The following is a 19,605-nucleotide window of genomic DNA, read 5'->3' as shown; positions in this document are numbered from 1 at the left end:
TACGAAACATGGCAACACAGAGCTCCAGGGATGTGTCATAAATTTATGGTGGGTGGAGCTTCTAGTGTCCTAACACATGTGAACTTTTTACCCAGGAGCTTTACAGCAAACATACAGTCATTAATCTTCTCAACATTTTAGAGTGGTTTCTTTGCTCATAACTCAGACTTCACTTTCATGCTTCAGTCAAACACACTGTCAAATAATGCAATGACTTCATGATCACACCTTATATAAATGTTCAGAAAGTAAAGTTTACCAAACCAAAGCTGTTCTTTGTTACTTTACATGCTTGAAAACAAAGGTAAACACACCTTGAAGGAAAGTTCCAGATTCAGTACAAGTTAAACTCAGCTGAGAATTTGAGGCCTAATTGTTGATTACTACAAAAATTAATTTCCACTTGTCTCTCCTTTTCTTAAAAAAAAAACATTTTTTGGCATAAAAGAAAAATCCAGACTCTTAATGCACTGCGTCTCCTTCTGGAGCATCAGTGAATGTTTGAACCTTTTTTAATAGTTGAGTTTGAGTCCATCAATTGTCCTCAGTGTGAAAAGATGAATCTCAAAATCATACAGTCACTGCTGTAAAGGGTTCAAATATGCAAAAATCCTTGAAAACTGAAGAATATGCAGTACATGGAGGATTTTTCTGAAGAAAAGAGTTTAGTTTAACTGCTCAGAACAAACAAGGGACTCATGAACAACCAAATAGATCATCAGGTAACCACACACAGTATTAAGAATCAATAGTTTATATACTTTTGAACAGATATATTTTAATAAATTCAGCTACTTTTTTGTCTTGTGGACTATATAACATCTTTTATGTAAAATATCTTACTCAGGACAGTACTAAATAAAAATAACATGCATTTTGTATGATCTCTCTTATTTTGTTAAAATTATTCACATTTTCACAGATTCTGCAAGGGGTTTCCAAACTTTCGCATATCACTGTACCCGTGCGACTTATGACTGTTTTTATGGTCCAGGGTCACATATAATAAAATAAAAATAATAATACATTTTTAGTAATTAATAGTTTTAATTTTAGTAATTTTAGTAGCAGATGAATTAACAGATGAATTAAGGAAAGTGCTTTTATACATTTTAAGCTTCACATTTCTGCTTTTAAAACGTTCAAAAATTGGTCACATTCACTTCCATTGTACGTACCTCAATGTGAACATTATTTTTGGAGGAATGCCACAAATGCTGTTGATTGAGCTTAACTTGTATTGAACCCAGAATATTTTTTAATTACCCACATTCTTGCAACTTCTCACAATAGTCCCACTTTTGGAGCCACTGTCATAATAATACGTCAAGCAGCTTGCATTTGAAAGCGAAGGACACACCTACACACCCACCTTCACTGCAGAAGCTGCTGTAATAACACTTTGCTCAAAGAGCTTTATCAAAAGCCCAGTCTGATTCATGTTTATACAAGTCATGCTACTGTCAATACTTGTTCAAGGACCAAAACATTACCAGAACCAGAACCCCCATCCTCTCCCTTCAGACTGGCATTGAATCTTGTGTAAATTCTCACAGAAGCGAGCTTAAACCTGAGGCCTCCTCTGAGGCCCAGCGTGTATTTCTGCAGCATGCTTCGAGGCAGAAGATCTCTTCAAAGGCACGCTTTGAAATAACATATCAGCAGGTTGATTAGCTCCCGTGTTCGGTCCACATCTTCATACATGGCACTGACAATCCGCATTGTCTTGTCTTTTTCGGGATGATGAAAGCATTCTTCTGACAATCCCACATTGAAAACAAACCCAGATTCTAGCAGCAGTAGCTTATCTGTCTCGGTCTAGTCCCAGTGCTTAAGATTACACAGACAATGTCTTATGCGTTTTTAATGCGCATGTATTTTGATGATTAGATTGTCAGAAAAACATATTCACAGATGTCACAGAATAAAAAATTGAGTCATCAAAGGATTTTGCAGGCTCTGGAGGCTGTTATAAGTTGAGCAGGATCAGTTTGTGCTTTCTTTTATCTTCTTCAGTGTTTTTGACTATAATCTGTTTATTAGTTAACACTATAAAAGGGCTCATATTTTATGTATTCCTGTTGCAGGCTCTGTGAATGTCCTCAATCCTCACTTTGTCTAAATGTAGATTTTCGCTCTCAGAGGTAAAACATCATCAGCTACACATACTGCTGGCACACTGATAATGAGGTTTCCAAGCTGTCCCATCTGAGAGAGATGATCACCGCTACAGCTTGCCAAACGCATATCAAAGGTTCCAAAATTTTGACAGTGTTTTGCAGTGAGTTTTTTTCCCCTTTTGCTTCCCACAGAGCCAATTTAATTAGATGTGGGGCTGCTGTTTAACTTCAGAAATAGAAAAAAAGCTTCTCTGTTCATGTGTTAAGGGTTTGTTCACCCAAAAATGAAAATTCTGTCATTAATTACTCACCCTCATGTCGTTCCACACCCGTTAGACCTTCGTTCATCTTTGGAACAGGAATTAAGATATTTTTGATGAAATTCGAGAGGTATATGACTCGTCCATAGAAAGCAATATAATCAACACTTTCAAGGTCCAGAAAGGTACTAAAGACAACGTTAAAACCGTCGACGCAACTGCAGTGGTTCAACCTTAATTTTATGACGAGAATGCTTTTTGTGCGCAAAAACAACGAAAATAATGACTTTATTCAACTGGCTTTATGCACTGGATGTAAACAATGTATGAGAATGACACAGAAGAGAAGATAATATAAAAATAAAGTGGTTATTTTTACTTTTTGTGTGCAAAAACAAAACATTCTCGTCAATTTATAAAATTAAGGTTGAACCACTGCAGTCATGTCGACGGTTTTAACGATGTCTTTAGTACCTTTCTGGACCTTGAAATTGTTGATTATATTGCTGTCTATGGATGAGTCATATACCTCTCTGATTTCATCAAAAATAAATTTGTGTATCAAAAATGAACAAAGGTCTTATGGTTGTGAAACGAAATGAGGGTAATTGAGTAATTAATGACAGAATTTTCATTTTTGGGTGAACGAACCCTTTAACATGTTTAAAGTCTTGGTGAACAGGCGGAATGGGGTGGTCAAAAGTCTGGAAACTATGGTTTGAAAAAGAGAAAAAAAAATCTGATTCAAATTTCCATGTGTAAATTCCACTGTTCAAAACGATACTCATTAAAGGCTTTTGTTGCTAGCTGATTTTATGATATTTCGTTACAAGGATTCTGTTGCAATTAATGTGCAGTGGATTTACATGAAACCCTGTATACTGTTGTTTCTCTGTTCAGAAATGAAGTGTTCTCTTGAGGGTTATGCCTACCACCTTTGATTCCCTAATGTTCCCCAAGGCTGACAAGGTTCCAACAAATGAGAGTAACATTTTCAGGGGTGAAGTAGTTGATGTTTTATTCATGACTCATCTCTCTAATTGTGAGCCATATCGTATCCTGGGAAATTGTTAGATAAAAATACAACCAGTGACAAACATTTTATTTTATTTTATTTTATTTTATTTTATTTTATTTTATTTTATTTTATTTTATTTTATTTTATTTTATTTTATTTTATTTTATTTTATTTTATTTTATTTTATTTTATTTAAACAAAGTATTTCCAAATGCAGAGTGAGACATCTGCATAACATTTCAATACTTGGTTTAGTCAGAGGCAAATTTACAATCCTTGCTTCATAATACTGTGAATATTTTGGGAGGTGCTGTTTTTTAAAATTCCTTTCCTTTTTATTCATCTTCTGTTGTGACATCAACATCTATGACAGAAAGGTCATGAATTTGATAAGCATGACATGGATGTTACATGTAGCGCAGAAAAGTGAGAGGAGGATCTAAAGGGCCATTATGAGAATGTCATAATATGTCCAGTGAGTAAAAGGAATTGCCAGCTGGTATTTCAGGCAGCGATAAGACCGACAGGACTGCATCTGTTATTTTTCCTCCTCCACTTTGCAGAGCATGATTACCTAATGATGAGCTTGTGTACTCTTTACTTCACAAATCAGCTCCATTCAGTTTGAAGTCCTCCAGGCCTGAGAGGATTCTCGAGCCAATGAACGTTTAGTACAGTGATCAGTCGCTGAAATTTGTTTCTCCAAATTGCAAGGAAAACCATTCCAAAAAGTGACAGTTAATTGCGTTGAATTTTGCTTAAAATAAATCAGATTACAAAATTTTGTGTTGCAACATAAAAAAATGAGATAAGACTATAAGACGATCCAAGTTTTCCAGTGCATGTAGATGTAAGCAATTTCCTGTTGATTAATTCATTGGCCGCTTGAGATCCATGAAGTGTTCATTTCCTTTGCGTGTTTTGCAGCCATCGGTCACCTCATCTTTGGCTGTGTGTTTTAAGTATGTCTGAGTTGCACTAATTACTGGAGGAATGAAGCTGTGATTGAATCTTCTGGTTTAGCACTCTTCATTTCTCTCCATTGTTGACTTTTTGCCATTTGCAGGAAACATATCAAAGAGCTGTACTGCCAATGGCTGGACAGAAATAAACCCAGTTGTCATTGCGTTCAACTGTGGCTACGACATAAATATCACAGAGGATGAAAACAAGGTGCGTATGATTGCTTTTCCCCCATTGTTTTGATTGGCACCCAGGCATGACATCAATAAAGTTTTCTTTTTTAAGTTATATTTTTGGGCATTTTTGCCTTTATTTGATAGGACAGTCAAAGAGATACAGGATGTGATATAGAGGTAAGATGGGTATACAGGTAAGAGTATAGAGGTAATAGTATAGAGGTGAGAGGGGCACAGGATCGGGAAAGCACTACAGTGCTGTTGCGCTATATATATCAGAGTGCTGCCCACAAGGCTATGGCTCAAACATCAATCAAGTTTACAATGAAATCTAAAATAAATCAATTAAAACAATCAATGGTAGGCGCCCTAACCTCAATTTGCTGTACCTGAAATTATTAATGTGAGCTAAAGTGTGCTGTTGTTCCATAACATCCTTGCTGGAACAGGCTTGCTGATAATTAGACCAAAATGTAAAATTGAGTAACTTAGATTTTAGAAACAATATTTACTTTATTTTGTTTTTGCTCTGCAAGCAAAAAATAATTTCAAACAAAGTAGCCAGCCATTCCAAAGCAGAAGCAGCCTTGTAGCTCACAGTAGTGGGGTTTCATTGCTGATTTATGCTGCCTTCATGTGCTATCGGAAATTTCATAATTCTAACTTCAGAAGTCATGAATATGAGCTTGTTGCATTCAAGTGGTAATTATTATTGGTAAAATCTTATTAAAACCAAAATTATTATTTATTTAGTGTCTCATGCACTGACAACCATATGCACATTCATGGTGCTATCTGGATAGTCCACTCGCTGATTCTGTAATTTGGTCTATTTTCCCATTTTTTGGGGGTGTATTACAGACTATTTTCGCTGTATATAAAACATACAATACGCTTCAAATGGTTTTTCATATATGGAAATATACAGTAGGGGGGGTATGAAATAAATCATACCTGTCACAGTAGTTCTTCCCTCCACCATGTTTAAAGTTTCTGGCATGCCCATCTTGGGAATTTGGGTATCAAAATTATTTCCAACCTTCCCAGTGGTAAACACGACATCAGAGGCCGTTCATGTGCAATTTTTGCCTAGGAAACTTGTATTTACAATAATTCCGATTATTATATTCTGACTACTTCAGCACGTGAAGGCAACATTAATTTGTGTCTGTATTAGTTCAGTAAACCCACTGATTCAATGACTCACTCGTAAAGACAGTGGCTGCATCCAAAATCTACTCTATGAGTAGGTACTTCTTTCGAATAATTAATTACTTAGTTAAAAAAGTATGTTCAGTATAGTTTGAATGTGTGTAGTATCCGGACATACTACATTCATCATGTTTTCATTATCATGTGACCTACCAGTTGCGTAGCTTTATGCCGAGTTCACACAGCACGATTTTCAAAGTCGTCGGATCACTATTCTTTTCACACTGCACGATTATCTGTGGGTAGCGTTCAGTTGCTGCTGTGCACATTGCGCGATGGATCAGAGACATGGGGTTTCAGATTGCATGCGAAAAGTAGAAAAAGATTATGGAGGAGAAAATGGTTGGGAGATAACTCCTCCCCAAACTTCCTGCTGCCCTGAATCTTGCTCTTTCAATGTCATTTTCAGTCAGAAGAACACATTTCACAGCAAGATTTTGAATTGAATCAAAATTAGCATGCTAAATATCTCATGGGCATCTGAGACGCACCGTCGATTCTCTCAGATCGCGTCTTTGATCATTTGCACTGTGTGATTGTCACTCACGTGAACGAGCACCGATTTGCCTTCAATTTCGGGCATTTGTCGCAATCTGTCGGCAAGTGAAAATCAGCATCCAGCCACTCGTTTTGTTTCTGAATTAATCCACTTTTTGAACAAATCGGCTGAATTAATCAATAAACACAGTCTCTTTTGTTACCTACTGGTTACTGCAGAAAGAGAAATAGTCTGTCTTGAGCATGGAAACACCGATACGCAGAGTGATTCAGTTTTAATGGAAAATCTTCTGCTAAATGGTAACTAATTAACCCAACTATTCAAACAATCAAGACTGTTTTTATAGTTCTTATTCCAGCTCTATATTAATCATTTTTTTCTGAGTTTAGTTGGCTATCATTCACTTTTTTTCCCTCTTAGGGTGAATTCCTGGGCTCTGTGAGAATTGGATACACTATTGGTCACACTGTCTCTCTTATATCCCTCATTATTGCCATCATCATCCTGTGCTTTTTCAGGTAAATCCAACTCAAATACAACTCAAAATATACCACTGATGTGTATTATAGGACATGATTCAAAGGACCTTTGCTCTTTATGGCTTTTGCCTTTCTCACATTGAAAGAAGTAGAAGTAACTCTCATTTTGTCCCATTTTTGTCCTTGGTGGATGCCCACATTTTATGCGATTGATTCAGCTGTGATCTAGCAGCAAATCAATGTTCTACTAAATCACACTAATCTCAAGCCAGACGACCTTGTTCAAAATGTCTCGTTTTATATCACATTTAACAATACATTGCAAAAGGGCACAGATTCAGGCATTTGATAGGGTTATACACAGTTTCAATTATTGCACAACCTCCCAAACTAAATGGCTTGGAGGTTTGTAACCTCTAACATGCAGCTTTGCAGTGCACAAGCTTCTCAGTAGTAAATTAACCACAGGAGGAATGTTCCCCTCAGTGACCTCAGATGTGAAGCCAGATCTCAAGTGTATTGAACAGCTTCCTCTTTTGGCTTACATCACACTTAATTAAACAGGAAAACAGTTCTTGAGAGTCTTGATATGTTTAAGCTCTCATACATATAGTATATAAGTAGTGTGTATGAACAGAATGAGCGGCTCTCCTATCACCATGAACAACGTATATGAATGATGAATACTCTATTGAGTGCAGATAGAAATATGTATATATATATATATATATATATATAATTTTTTTTTTTTTTTTTGAACAGGATGAAAATGTCCCTTTTTCAAAAAAAAATTTTATTTTGTTTAAATTTAATTGAATTGTTTTGCATCATTTAGTACTGCCCTTCGGAAGCAACAGAATATACTTCCATTATTACCCCCGGCTCTTAATGCATCGTGTTTCCTTCTGGAGCATCAGAGAATGTTTGCACCTTTTTTAATAGTTGTGTTTGAGTTCCTCTATTGTCCTCAGTCTGAAAAGATGGATCTCAAAATCAAAGAAAGTGTTTGTTTGTTTTATTTCTCATATCTTTTTAGATAACTGGTATCAATCTCAGACAGGTTTGTTGAGTAGTTTGTCAGGTCTTAGGAAAAGGGCTTATTAAGGGACGTTTATGTCAAACAAATTAATTGTATTTAAAGGGAAGCTATAAAAAAGCTACTGTTAAACAGCAAACAGGTATTTGAAGCTGCTGGTGTCTCCATGCACAGTCCTTCTTTTTATACCATAGCAGAAAATGGTCAGTTATAAACTCCACCTATCTTGCAGAAGTCATTTTGACACCATCAGAGACCCCAAAAGGACCTTCCACCTCACTTCCCAATATTCCAGCACAAATGATCAGCTGCCAGCTCCTTGCTGATGTCAGTCTTGTTGGAATGTGGTGGCCATTCACCAACCATCAAAAAATCCATCCATCTGGACCATCTATTGCAGTACAGCATTCCTCAGTAAATACAACTATTTAAAAATGAGTCTTCATGTATTTATAAAACATTTCTCTTTGTGAGCTTTGGTTAGGGTTGGCTAAAATGCAACTTTATGCACAACTGCCAGCCTGCATGGAGAGGTTCTTGAGACTCCAGAGACACAAACAGCTTCAAATACCCGTTTGCTGCTCAATAGTGACCTTTTTTATAGCTTCCCTTTAAATACAATTAATTTGCTTGACAGAAACTTCCCTTAGATAAGCCTTTATCTAAATGGATTCTTTTGTGTTCTGAATCATACAAATCTTTCCGATAATCTATTCAGTTTTTGCAAAATATTTTTTATCATGCCTTTTGCAAGACATTGCACCATTTCATGCTTTTCATCTTCAGAAAGATCTTTCTTTCTCCCCATATTGCATGAGAACTGTGACTTGCTTAATAACGTGGAACAACCTCTTTAAATAGGTTTCAGTTTACCTAAGTAGACCTGGCAAACTACTCAACAAACCTGTCTGTGATTGATACCAGTTATCTAAAAAGACATAAGAAATGCAACAAACAAACACTTTCTTTGAAAACCTAAAATCTGCATGTTTATTGTACTAAAATTCTACTGATATGTCACTTGCAGAGCCTATTATGTAGACTTCAGCACTTGGTTAATTGTGTTTTTTGCCTATCATTTACTACGTTGAAACAAACCACTGAGTCTCTTTCTCTCTTTGCTTCCCAGAAAACTGCACTGCACAAGGAACTACATCCACATTCACCTGTTCATGTCTTTTATACTAAAGGCTGTGGCTGTAATAATGAAGGATGTAGTCCTGTATGAGGTGGAGGAACCTGATGACTGCCACCATGGATCTGTAAGTGGCTTTTAAGTTAGAGATAGTGTAAACAATGTTTACATCCAGAGAAATTAGCTATTTCAACCAGTGTAACATCCAGTGTCATTGTGTTGCCTGTCAATGACGTCATATGCACGGTACCCCCCATTTACACTTTTACTTCTGTTGAAAATCAGGGAAACACCAAAGAAAGGCACTTTATTATCCCCCGATTTCACAGACAAGGCTTAAGCTAGTTTTAGACTAAAATGCATGTTTGAGCTGTTTTAACTGAAAGTAACTTACTGTACTGACAGATCTTAAAATATGTCAGTGCCATTGTTTTGTCTAAGATGCACACACTTAATATTTTTTTCTAGTGAATGTTTATAAAAGCTACTTAAATATCCTAATTGAACTAAGGCCTAATCCTGGCTTAAGCCCTGTCTCTGAATCTGGGCCTATGTTTTTTATTAGACAGGTGAGCAACTGTTTTGATACCTTTATCAACAGAAAACTAATCATTGTTATATAGCTCAACACGGTTAGTCTTATTGTTTGAATCTCTTGTTTTCTTGATTTACCGCGAGTAACAAGTTTGTACCATGCCTCGAGACAACACTACTTTGTCAGTTGGCTAACATAGCATAATAAGAAAGATTTTATTTGTAGTAGCAATAATATGGCTTTTCTCCATCATACAATATATTCTAAAATGAATGTCATGCCATTTAACAGCACAGTCATCCGAAATGTATTAATATGATATCTAATATTGATCAAGTGTCTCATAGCAGCCACCAAGCTAATGCACAGAGTAATGTTATAATGTTAGCTTTGACCAAGTTAAACAGCGCTGCATTACCCCACAATTAAAATTTTTGAAATAAAGTTACCGGTATGAGTAGTAGTTCAGCACTTTTGGCTGTTTTATTAGAATAATTTGAATTTAAATGTTCAAACATAACTGTAACAAAGTTCAAGTTCAGGTAAGACATAGGCAGATGTTAAATGTTACTAATCGTAAAAAATAAAACAAAAGGAGCATCGGCGGGCGACTGCAGCATATAAGCATAAATAAAAACAGCAACGTAAAATGTCCCAGGTTTTTGGCCTCGCCCTGCTTCATACCACAGTAACGTTAATAAAACTTTAATACATTAGCTCATCCATAAACCCACTTCCTGTCAATTTGCTTTCCATCGGCTGTGGAGGTGAAGATGACAACCCCCATGATTCCACACTCATTCACTGTGTCATCAAGCTACCCCTTTGTTATTGTTTTGAATAAGTGACCTCTAGCTGCGAAACTTACATACTGTGCCTTTAATACTGATGTTCTCCAAGGTAATTTACAAATGGTAATTGAGACACTAGATGGCTCTAGCCTATTCTGCCGTCCAAAGGCAAAGCGCAGTAACTACACATTTGATCAAAAATGAGTTATGGCTTGAAATGGGCTTTGTAACATCTGTTCTGTCTTGTGACAAAGTATCCCGGTTCAAAATTGTCCCGTTTCTGAGAAACGAGGGTGTTAAAATTGCAGTAACTACAAAATTGAAGCTAATACCAAGGCAAACCGCAGTAAGTGATGTTACTGCGTTCTAGCTTTGTTTTCCCGGCTTTGACAGCTGCGGCATGATGGTTAAACTCGCGTTAAAACGCAAATATCCAAAGACAAGAAAGGAAGATGGCAAAATATGAACTCCTAGCCAAGCAAATGACAGCTTTATAATCAATTAACATTAACTTGCTAGCTGCTAGCAAATTAGACCGATATTTTAGCCTACCTGCGCTGCTCCATTGATGGCTATACACAGTATTGTGATGTATAGGAAGCGGCTTCAAGAAAACAAGAAAAAATATATGTTGGGATTTGATGGTTGTGGTTTGGTGTGATGTCAAGTGAGTGACAAGTTGTTCTGCTCTCGCACATAAAAAACACATCAAAGAGAAGAATGTTGCTGCAAGAAGGAGGGGAAGTTATTTTGATTAAAGATTATGAGAGCACATGAATTTAAAAAAAAAAATTGCATGGATAAATCATTTATAATTAACACTGCAACATTTCATTAAAAAAAATTATTTCATGGTGATTTCATGTTGTTATCATTAATAATGAATTCCCCTATGAAGAAAATTAATCTGAATTTTACTTCCGGCCCAGGACCTGACTGTTGAAAACCTAAAACCACTGAAATCTGCAGAGAGATGTGAAATAAAAAGTGATATCCCAGTTATATTTACAATTATATTTCCTGGTGCACTGTAAAACGTATTAACAGGCAACTGTTGCCTTTAAGAGCTCTTTTTCAACTGAACTAACAAAAATGATTTCTGTTTATGTAACCTAATGTAAGCCAGTTTGATTTAGTGACTTTAAATCACATTTTTCACATAAAGTACATTTCTTTAGGTGTATTTGGATGCGTTTTACTTTATTTCTGCTTTTCTAGCTAAATGCAACTGCACCTGGTGAATGTAATAGATTTTTTTCCCCTTGTAAGAAACAAACAGCTCAGACTCTACAGCTAATACACTGTCAGTAGTAAATTGCTCTAATGTTTTGTCATAAGGTTTGCTCTTTAAATTCTGGTTGGTAAAGTGCTCTTTAATCTCATTTTGTGGCGAGGCGTAGCTGTGTTTGAGCAGTCCTTTAAGATCTTTGAAGAGTTTGTAAATTACCTCCCTCATCCGGATATGGTCAACGCTGTATTTACCTAGCATCATGGTTATGTTTGGCTTGTTTGGTGCCATTTTCATAGTCATTAATAACATATGTTGTGAAAAAAAAAAATAAATAAAAAATGTGAAGTAATAACTTAAAGAGTCCCTTTGGTTATTAGAAAGCTTGAATTTTTTTCGGCCTGCGTGTGTAAAGATTTAGTAGTGTGTTCTCTGTGTTTTCCTGTATAAACACTCTTCATCTGGGTCTGAGTGTTTTGAGCTGTCTGGATGCAGCTGTTGGCCAACAGAATATGTCACATCTGTCACAACAGGGTGCTCAAACACTCATGATGGCACGGTATCCCCACTGTAAACACCCTTGCAAGGTCACAAAAACATGTTTGACATTTAAGGGGCCCGTAGAGGAATCAGGCTTAGATATTGTCATTAATTAAAATGGATTTGCTATATAGATTGTTTATGGCCATGTGATTATTACAGTAATTACTTATAGGTGATAATTACATGTACTTATCTGAACAGTCAGCGCACTACAAGTTTCAAACATTAATAGATCAGCATGCAGCAGTTCTTTATATGCGTTTACACTCTTTTTAATGCCCCTCTTTAGAAGTATTGCACAATGTTTTCTAGCGCCTAGTGCATACACCAGCGCAAAGGCATTCCCTTTGTTTAAGTACATGGTAAACATGCAAGACCACAGTTCCTGTTATAATATACACAAGTGCATAATAGTTCTAAACAAAATCCTCTCTGCACTTTACAGGTGGGCTGCAAGGCTGCGGTGGTTTTCTTCCAGTATGGCGTCATAGCCAGTTTCTTCTGGTTACTGGTGGAGGGTCTGTATCTGCACGCTCTCCTGGCTGTGTCCTTCTTCTCTGAGAGGAAGTACTTCTGGTGGTATATTCTCATTGGATGGGGTGCGTGTGTTGACATATATAAGTGGCAGTGACAATAAGATATATGGCCTCTTGGCCTCATAACTCTTAATGACAGGAGAGAAACACCTGTCAACCGTGAATGAAAAATTAATCACTAAAGTCAATAGGACCTTGTGCATGTACACACTAGAGATTTAACAATTAACCTTTCCATTGATGTCACTATATCGTGTTGGAAAAAGTTTCACATCACATTTCTTTACGTTTAGGATTCTAAAATGTGATAAGCAGGCGCCGATTTGTATCTCAGGATTAATTAAGATTTGTGGCTAATTGGAAATCCAACTTGTTTTATTGAATTCCTATTGAGTGTGTGGGCCAAATAAAGGGTTAGTTCACCCTTCATTTTCAAAATTAAATTTCTTTCATTAATTACTCACCCCCATGTTGTTCCAAACCTGCAACACCTTTGAAACACAAATTAAGATATTTTTGATGAAATCCAAGTCTGACCTCCCCACCACTTTCAAGGCCCAGAAAGGTATTTAAGACATTGTTAAAACAGTCCATGTGACTACAGTGGTTCAACCTTAATGTTATGAAGCGACGAGAATACTTTTTGTGTGCAAAACGACATGACATTGAGTAATTAATGACAGAAATTTAATTTTTGGGTGAACTAACTCTTTAAATAAAGAATCCCTGTAAATATGCCTTCATATGTCAAAACTGTATGCATTCAAATATTGACAATATTCATAGATATTCAAATGTGTGTTACAGGAGTTCCGGGTGTCTTCATAACAATCTGGAGCATCACAAAAGCTTATATACATGACATTGGGTGAGTAAATGGAGCTTGTTCGCAGAACAGCACTTTGCTAATTGACGATATTTTTATGTACACATTCATGAGAACCATATAAAAAAAGCTTCTGCTTGTTGTAGCCTGTGAGTAACAATTAAAATGGAGTAAAGTATGTTACTATTTTTATGAGATTATGAGCTCAGTTGAATTTCTGTCTTCTGTACACCTTTTGCTGATAGCTACAGTATAGCTGACACTGTAAATTTCACACAAGGCTGTTCCTTGATGATAAATGACGTGCCTTTATGGAGGTCAGTATTCTATATTTAGAACAGAGCTCATAGGAGGAAACTTCTGAAAAGAATTTACATGGATATTTTCTACTTCAGTGCCATATTTTTTTAAATGTATTTCTTTGTTTTTGCATTAAATCTACATGTAGATTGTAGAGTGCAACATACATTGAAACAGTGGCCGTCCACCTTTTCAGTGTCCTTGGGTCTGGACATTTTTTCCCCAATTAATTTTCTCCATAGGGATTTTAATCATTTATTTAACAAAGAGTAAAGAAAACTCTTAATTTCTAGTAAAGAAATGAACTACACCAATCAGCTTTGTTTCCATGCTAACAATGACTTATAACTCTTCAGGATTGGGGGCAGGGTAGGTTTTACCCAGACATTTGACTATTAAATACAGTGAGGGGATTTTTAAGTTGAAATAATTTGTTTATATACAGCTTCTACAGAAGCCAGTGCTTGAAGTGAGCCGGTACGCAATATTTTTCCCTATTTTTCCCTGACAGAAGCATAAAGACCTTATGTAGCCACGCCCCTTTTCAGTCCTCCGCTCATTGTCTTCTGTCTTCCCGTATTTCCACAGCACGAACGTAAGATATTGCAGATTTCTGAATGAACTGCTCGTTTTAAAATCTTCCCAGTCTACTGACATTTATGACATCTGCTTCAAACACTACAATGCCCATGATAACTTTCATCAACTCTACAATAAGTAAATCCACTTCACCAGCTAATTACTCTTCGACAGCGATGCCTTAGGAATAAACAGAGCTACCGCAAAAATGGAAGTTCATGGACAAAATTTCAAAGATGGCTGTGCGCTTTTCTGGTGTATAAGGTCTATACAAGGGGTGGCTAACCTTAGTCGTGGAGAGCCACAGTCCTGCAGAGTTCAGCTCCAACCCTAATCAAACACACCTGAACAAGCTAATTAAGGTTTGAAAGGTTGCCAGAAAGCTATAGGCAGGTGAGTTGGAGAGTTGGAGCTGAACTCTGCAGGACTGAGGATCTCCAGGACTGGAGCTCACACAAGGTAGATCTATCTTAAATGCTTTATACAGCATTGCTGAAAATAAATTTTTCTCTATGCAGAAAAATAAATGAGTATTTTACTTGCAGAGCCCAAATGTTTTGCTCCATTACTGTAGCTTCATTCTACAGCTATTATTTCCTTTTAACAGATGCTGGGATTTTATTGACGATGATCTGTGGTGGATTATAAGAACCCCTACATTGATAACGATACTGGTGAGTACGGAAGAGGATTAGGGCCAAGCAATAATAAAAAAATAAAACCATCTCGAGATTAAAGTTGTTAAATTTCGAGAAAAAAGTCGAAATAAAATGTTGAGAATAAACTCATGAAATTACGAGAACAAATTCGTTAAATTACGAATTTGTTCTCATAATTTAATGACTTTTTTCTCGTAATTTAATGACTTTATTCTCATAATTTAATGAGTTTATTCTCAACATTTTATCTCGACTTTTCTCGAAATTTAACGACATTTTTCTCATAATTTAACGAATTTGTTCTCATAATTTAACAACTTTTTTTCTCATAATTTAATGACTTTATTCTCAACATTTTATCTTGACTTTTTTCTTGAAATTATTTTTTTTATTATTGCTTGGCCCTAATCCTCTTCCTTAGGTTAGTGTCTGTACAGCTGCATGATATTCTAATATGGCAATATGATATAAATTAATATGGCAAGTGGTGAATGAAATATTTCAAATAGGTCCTAATCTGTTTATACTGTTTTTTTTTTTCCTAGATGAACTTTATTCTCTTAATTTGTATCATACGGATACTTCGTCAGAAAATCAGTTGCCGGGATATTGGGAGAAATGAATCACATCAGTACTCGTGAGTTTTTGTGTTAGACCATAGACATCATGGTCTTCCGTGCACAATATAAACACAAAAGTATTCCAACATATGCCGTTTCTTTTGATTTACAGGCGACTGGCGAAATCAACTCTACTTTTGATTCCCTTGTTTGGAATAAACTATATAATCTTTGCCTTTATGCCTCATCGCATCGAGTCTTATGTGCGTCTGGTGTTTGACTTGATCCTGGGGTCCTTTCAGGTAGGCAGCAGGGGACTGAAACATGTTTTTACCCACAGCTGTACTCTTCTATAAGCAATTGCTTATCTAGTTTGGATTCCTTAAATGCCAATAGAATACTAAGATTGGCCACAGCAATACACTCACCGTGGGATCTGCCAGCTTGCCTCAACCCCAGACATGCCTAGTGATATTTATTCCCTACATGTTTGTTATGCAGCTAGATGAAAAGGTCGAATGAGGATATACAAAAATGCCCTTAAATACTTAAAATATTTACCATCCATCTTTTTCTTAAGTCAAATCGGTTGAAATATAAATATAACCATTGCTTTTTGTAGACTAAGATGGTGGTTTCATTCATTTGATTTATAATTAAAACTGAATCTGATTAGAACAGCATAAATATGTCTAAATTTATATGATCGGAATCAAATTAAATAAAATAATAATAAAATTATTTAATAATTATTTAGTGTATATTTATATATATATATATATTTTAATATTCTAATACTTTAATATACATAATATTTTAATAAATACTTATACATTTATTTATATGTGCATTATTAATTATTACATTTTGGAAAGCTTTAGATAAATTGGGCAGGGGAAAAAACAGAAAAAAGTTTCCAGGCTTTCAAGATGTGTTTGTTTCTAAATTATACCTGTAAACTGTGACAAAAAATCAGCCCCACAGCAGCTCAGATTTATTGTCCTCTTTTTTTCTTCAGGGATTTTGTGTTGCTGTCCTGTACTGTTTTCTAAATGGAGAGGTAATACTATAAGAATTTAATTTTGATTTATGCATTATTAAACCAGTTACACTACCAGTCGAATGTTTGGAAACACATGACTGAATTTGTTTCTTGTGATCATAAAAATCTTATCTAAACATTTTTATTTATTTTTTTTCTGGATTTTCCCCCCCTAACCTCATTCACACACTGTTCAGGTTCAGTCTGAGATTAAACGAAAATGGAGACGGTGGCACATGCAGAGATTTCTGGGAGCGGATACCAAATACCATCAGCCCTCAATGGCTAGCAACGGCCTCAACTTCAGCTCCCAAATCACCATGATGACGAAATGCAGCCCCAGCACACGTCGTGCTTCCGCCTGCCAAGATGATTTCTCCACCGTCTGAGTGCCAAGTGATGCTCCGTTTATAACGGGACACAGAAACCAATGAATCTGTGCTGTATACGCACAGAAAGGCTGTCATCTGGACCACCTCCACCATCTGCAGGTTGCAGCTCCGCCGTTATTCCTGTAGGGACTGCGCATCTCACTGCACAGCAGGAACATGAGGGAAACCATGCGGCTCAAGGCTTATGGTGACGGTTTGGCATGTGATGTATCTTCATAGCCATCATTTCAAACACATCAATCAGGAGAGAAATATGCAAGTAAAATGAGGTCTGATTGTGTTTCATCAAACTACTGACTCTGAACAGTATGGGACGCTGACTTTAGGACAAGGATGCGATCAGAGTGTTTTTGTGGTTCCCATCCATTGCCCCATTATTGTGCACAACACCACAGGAATTAATCCTGTAGTTGGTATCTGTCGGTATCTGTCTGCTCAAGATTTCTCAGACTATTAATAATCTGTAAAGCTAAATGGTGACCTTTTAGGTCTCTAGTGACCAGTTGTTGTTTTTTTTTATCTGACATTTTTTGTCTGACATTCTGCTAAAATCCTGTTTTTGCACCCTATCCATGTGTCTCGTGCTTGCATGCCTGTGTACATGTGGACAAACACTCTCATTGAGAGTCATAAAAGCAAGTTTGCTTGTGCAGCTGAAGTATAGTGCATTGTTCTAAATTTTTATGATAGTGATTTATAGTGTAATTGTGTACTTCTATGTTAAAATATACAAGGGTTGTGTAACTGTGGACTGTTGCATAAAGACAGTTGTATGAGATGCCTTTTTATGAGATTGGTCTTTCTAAAGAGGATATTTAGTCCAAAATGTTTTTAGCTGTCAAAAGTGCATTTTGTTAGTCATAGTTGCCGACATGAACATGCTCCTGCATGTTCGCATGCACAGTTCTTGTACCTAGAGAAAATGTCGCTATAAGAGTGTTGTTGCTGTTTTTTAAAAGTGTATTGTGGATGTTATTGTCATAGAAAGTGTACAGATCAATTTTAATTTCAACATTAGGTCTTAGTAGGCCTATGTCTTTTCTATTAAATTATTTATTTTCAGTTTTTAACTATCATTAACATCACCAATTAGCAATTTTAATTAGTTTTTATTTAGTTTATTTTAAATAAAACTTAATTTTTAGCATTAATAAGTAATTGCCTTCAAAGTTTATATAGAAAGAATTTGTTTGATATATTTCTGATCAATCTGAACATATTGTATTAATTCTGGCCACATTAGCAACTGTTTTGTGAAATTGAAATTTCTCCTGAAGTTTAAAAAAGAAATATGTAAGTGCATGCTAGAGACATCACTGTTAGGATGACAATCAAATCTTGAGCAAGAATGACGGAGTGAGAGAATCCAGAAGCAGTGAATGGTCAGAGAGATCTCATCTTTGTTTACCTCCCGTCTGAAACACATCTGTCATTTATTTATCTACCAAATCCCTTCTTAAATTATTCTTATAACTTTCTCTCCTTATCCCTTTGTGTGTAATTCTAGATATAACATTTTTGATGTTTGAATACCAGTGAGCTTGTTGATGTCCCACCAGATAGATTAGCTCAGCATGGCCAAGCCTGGTTTAAAATTACAGAGAGATTTCCAAAACATAAACAAAATGTTATTTTTTATTGTGAGCAAATGAGCCAACAAGAGGCAGTGACTCCTGAGGATTTCATTGAAATGAATGGACTCCCATGGGGGGAGGGCTGGAAACTAAGCCTAGAATCACACTATGTTAATTAGGTAGATATAAATATTAATGGAAGCATGAAACCCTTTCTTATAACAAAAGCCTCAACTACTGTACTTCACAAATGGAATGTTTAAAGTCTACGTGGCATTATTATTACAAGCATCTTTGTGTGAGAGGCTTAGATGCCCTTTACTGACATCAGATTTTATAGTCCCTATATGATTTATGGATATTTGTGAATTACATAAGCTTACTCATAGAGTTCGAATATCAAAGATTTACAACCTTCCTCTTACACCATGTTGTTGAGGACCTTTTTGGTATCTAACGATTCTAATATTTTTGATAGTTTAACGCTAAATGGGTTACAGCAGAGCCAGTGTTACAGTCCATCACAGCACAACACACAAAGACAAAAAGAGTTACATTATTTAAAAGAAACCTTAGGATAGTTCACCCAAAAATGAAAATTTGATGTTTGTCTGCTTACCCCCAGGGCATCCAAGATGTTGGTGACTTTGTTTCTTAGGTAGAATACATATTTTTAACTCCAACTGTTGCAGTCTGTCAGCCATATAATGCATGTCAATGGGAATTCCATCTATAAGAGTCAAAAAAACATGCACAGGCAAATCCAAATGAAAGCAAAGCATTGAAGCAAAGCATGAGACATCACTTCTGTCATCAGAACGCTTTTTCTAACCTCACTAACCGGATACGCAGGGCAGTTGGACATAATGGTGTTTTAGAGGTAAAAAATGATATACTGTTCGGTTTCTCGTGTCTTAGGACATCAAAGTGTCATCACGAGCTGCTTTCATTTGGATTTGTCTGTGCATGTTTTTTGACTTATAGACGAAGTTCCCACTGACATGCATTTTATGGCTGACAGACGTCAACGGTTGGAGTTAAAAATCATAATTTGTGTTCTACTGAAGAAACAAAGTCACCTACATCTTGGATGCGCTGGGGGTAAGCAGATAAACATCAAATTTTCATTTTTGGGTGAACTG

The 19,605-nt window shown here is 36.1% G+C and overlaps 1 protein-coding gene across 1 annotated transcript in view; it reads left to right on the top strand.

Moving 5' to 3' along the window:
* Nucleotides 1-18,099, top strand: part of vipr1a (vasoactive intestinal peptide receptor 1a) — a 28,628-nt gene extending 10,529 nt beyond the window's left edge. The window contains exons 4-13 of the mRNA XM_067363422.1: nucleotides 4,465-4,571; nucleotides 6,669-6,766; nucleotides 8,893-9,025; nucleotides 12,441-12,594; nucleotides 13,339-13,399; nucleotides 14,844-14,910; nucleotides 15,441-15,532; nucleotides 15,628-15,757; nucleotides 16,474-16,515; nucleotides 16,695-18,099. Of these exons, the coding sequence (XP_067219523.1) occupies nucleotides 4,465-4,571; nucleotides 6,669-6,766; nucleotides 8,893-9,025; nucleotides 12,441-12,594; nucleotides 13,339-13,399; nucleotides 14,844-14,910; nucleotides 15,441-15,532; nucleotides 15,628-15,757; nucleotides 16,474-16,515; nucleotides 16,695-16,886 (1,076 nt within the window). The 3' untranslated portion in view covers nucleotides 16,887-18,099. The remainder of the gene's footprint in view (nucleotides 1-4,464; nucleotides 4,572-6,668; nucleotides 6,767-8,892; nucleotides 9,026-12,440; nucleotides 12,595-13,338; nucleotides 13,400-14,843; nucleotides 14,911-15,440; nucleotides 15,533-15,627; nucleotides 15,758-16,473; nucleotides 16,516-16,694) is intronic.
* Nucleotides 18,100-19,605: the final 1,506 nt, after the last annotated feature.

Source organism: Chanodichthys erythropterus, chromosome 16 (assembly GCF_024489055.1).
Source record: "Chanodichthys erythropterus isolate Z2021 chromosome 16, ASM2448905v1, whole genome shotgun sequence".
NCBI lineage: Eukaryota > Metazoa > Chordata > Actinopteri > Cypriniformes > Xenocyprididae > Chanodichthys > Chanodichthys erythropterus.
This window is presented reverse-complemented; position numbering and strand designations above follow the sequence as displayed.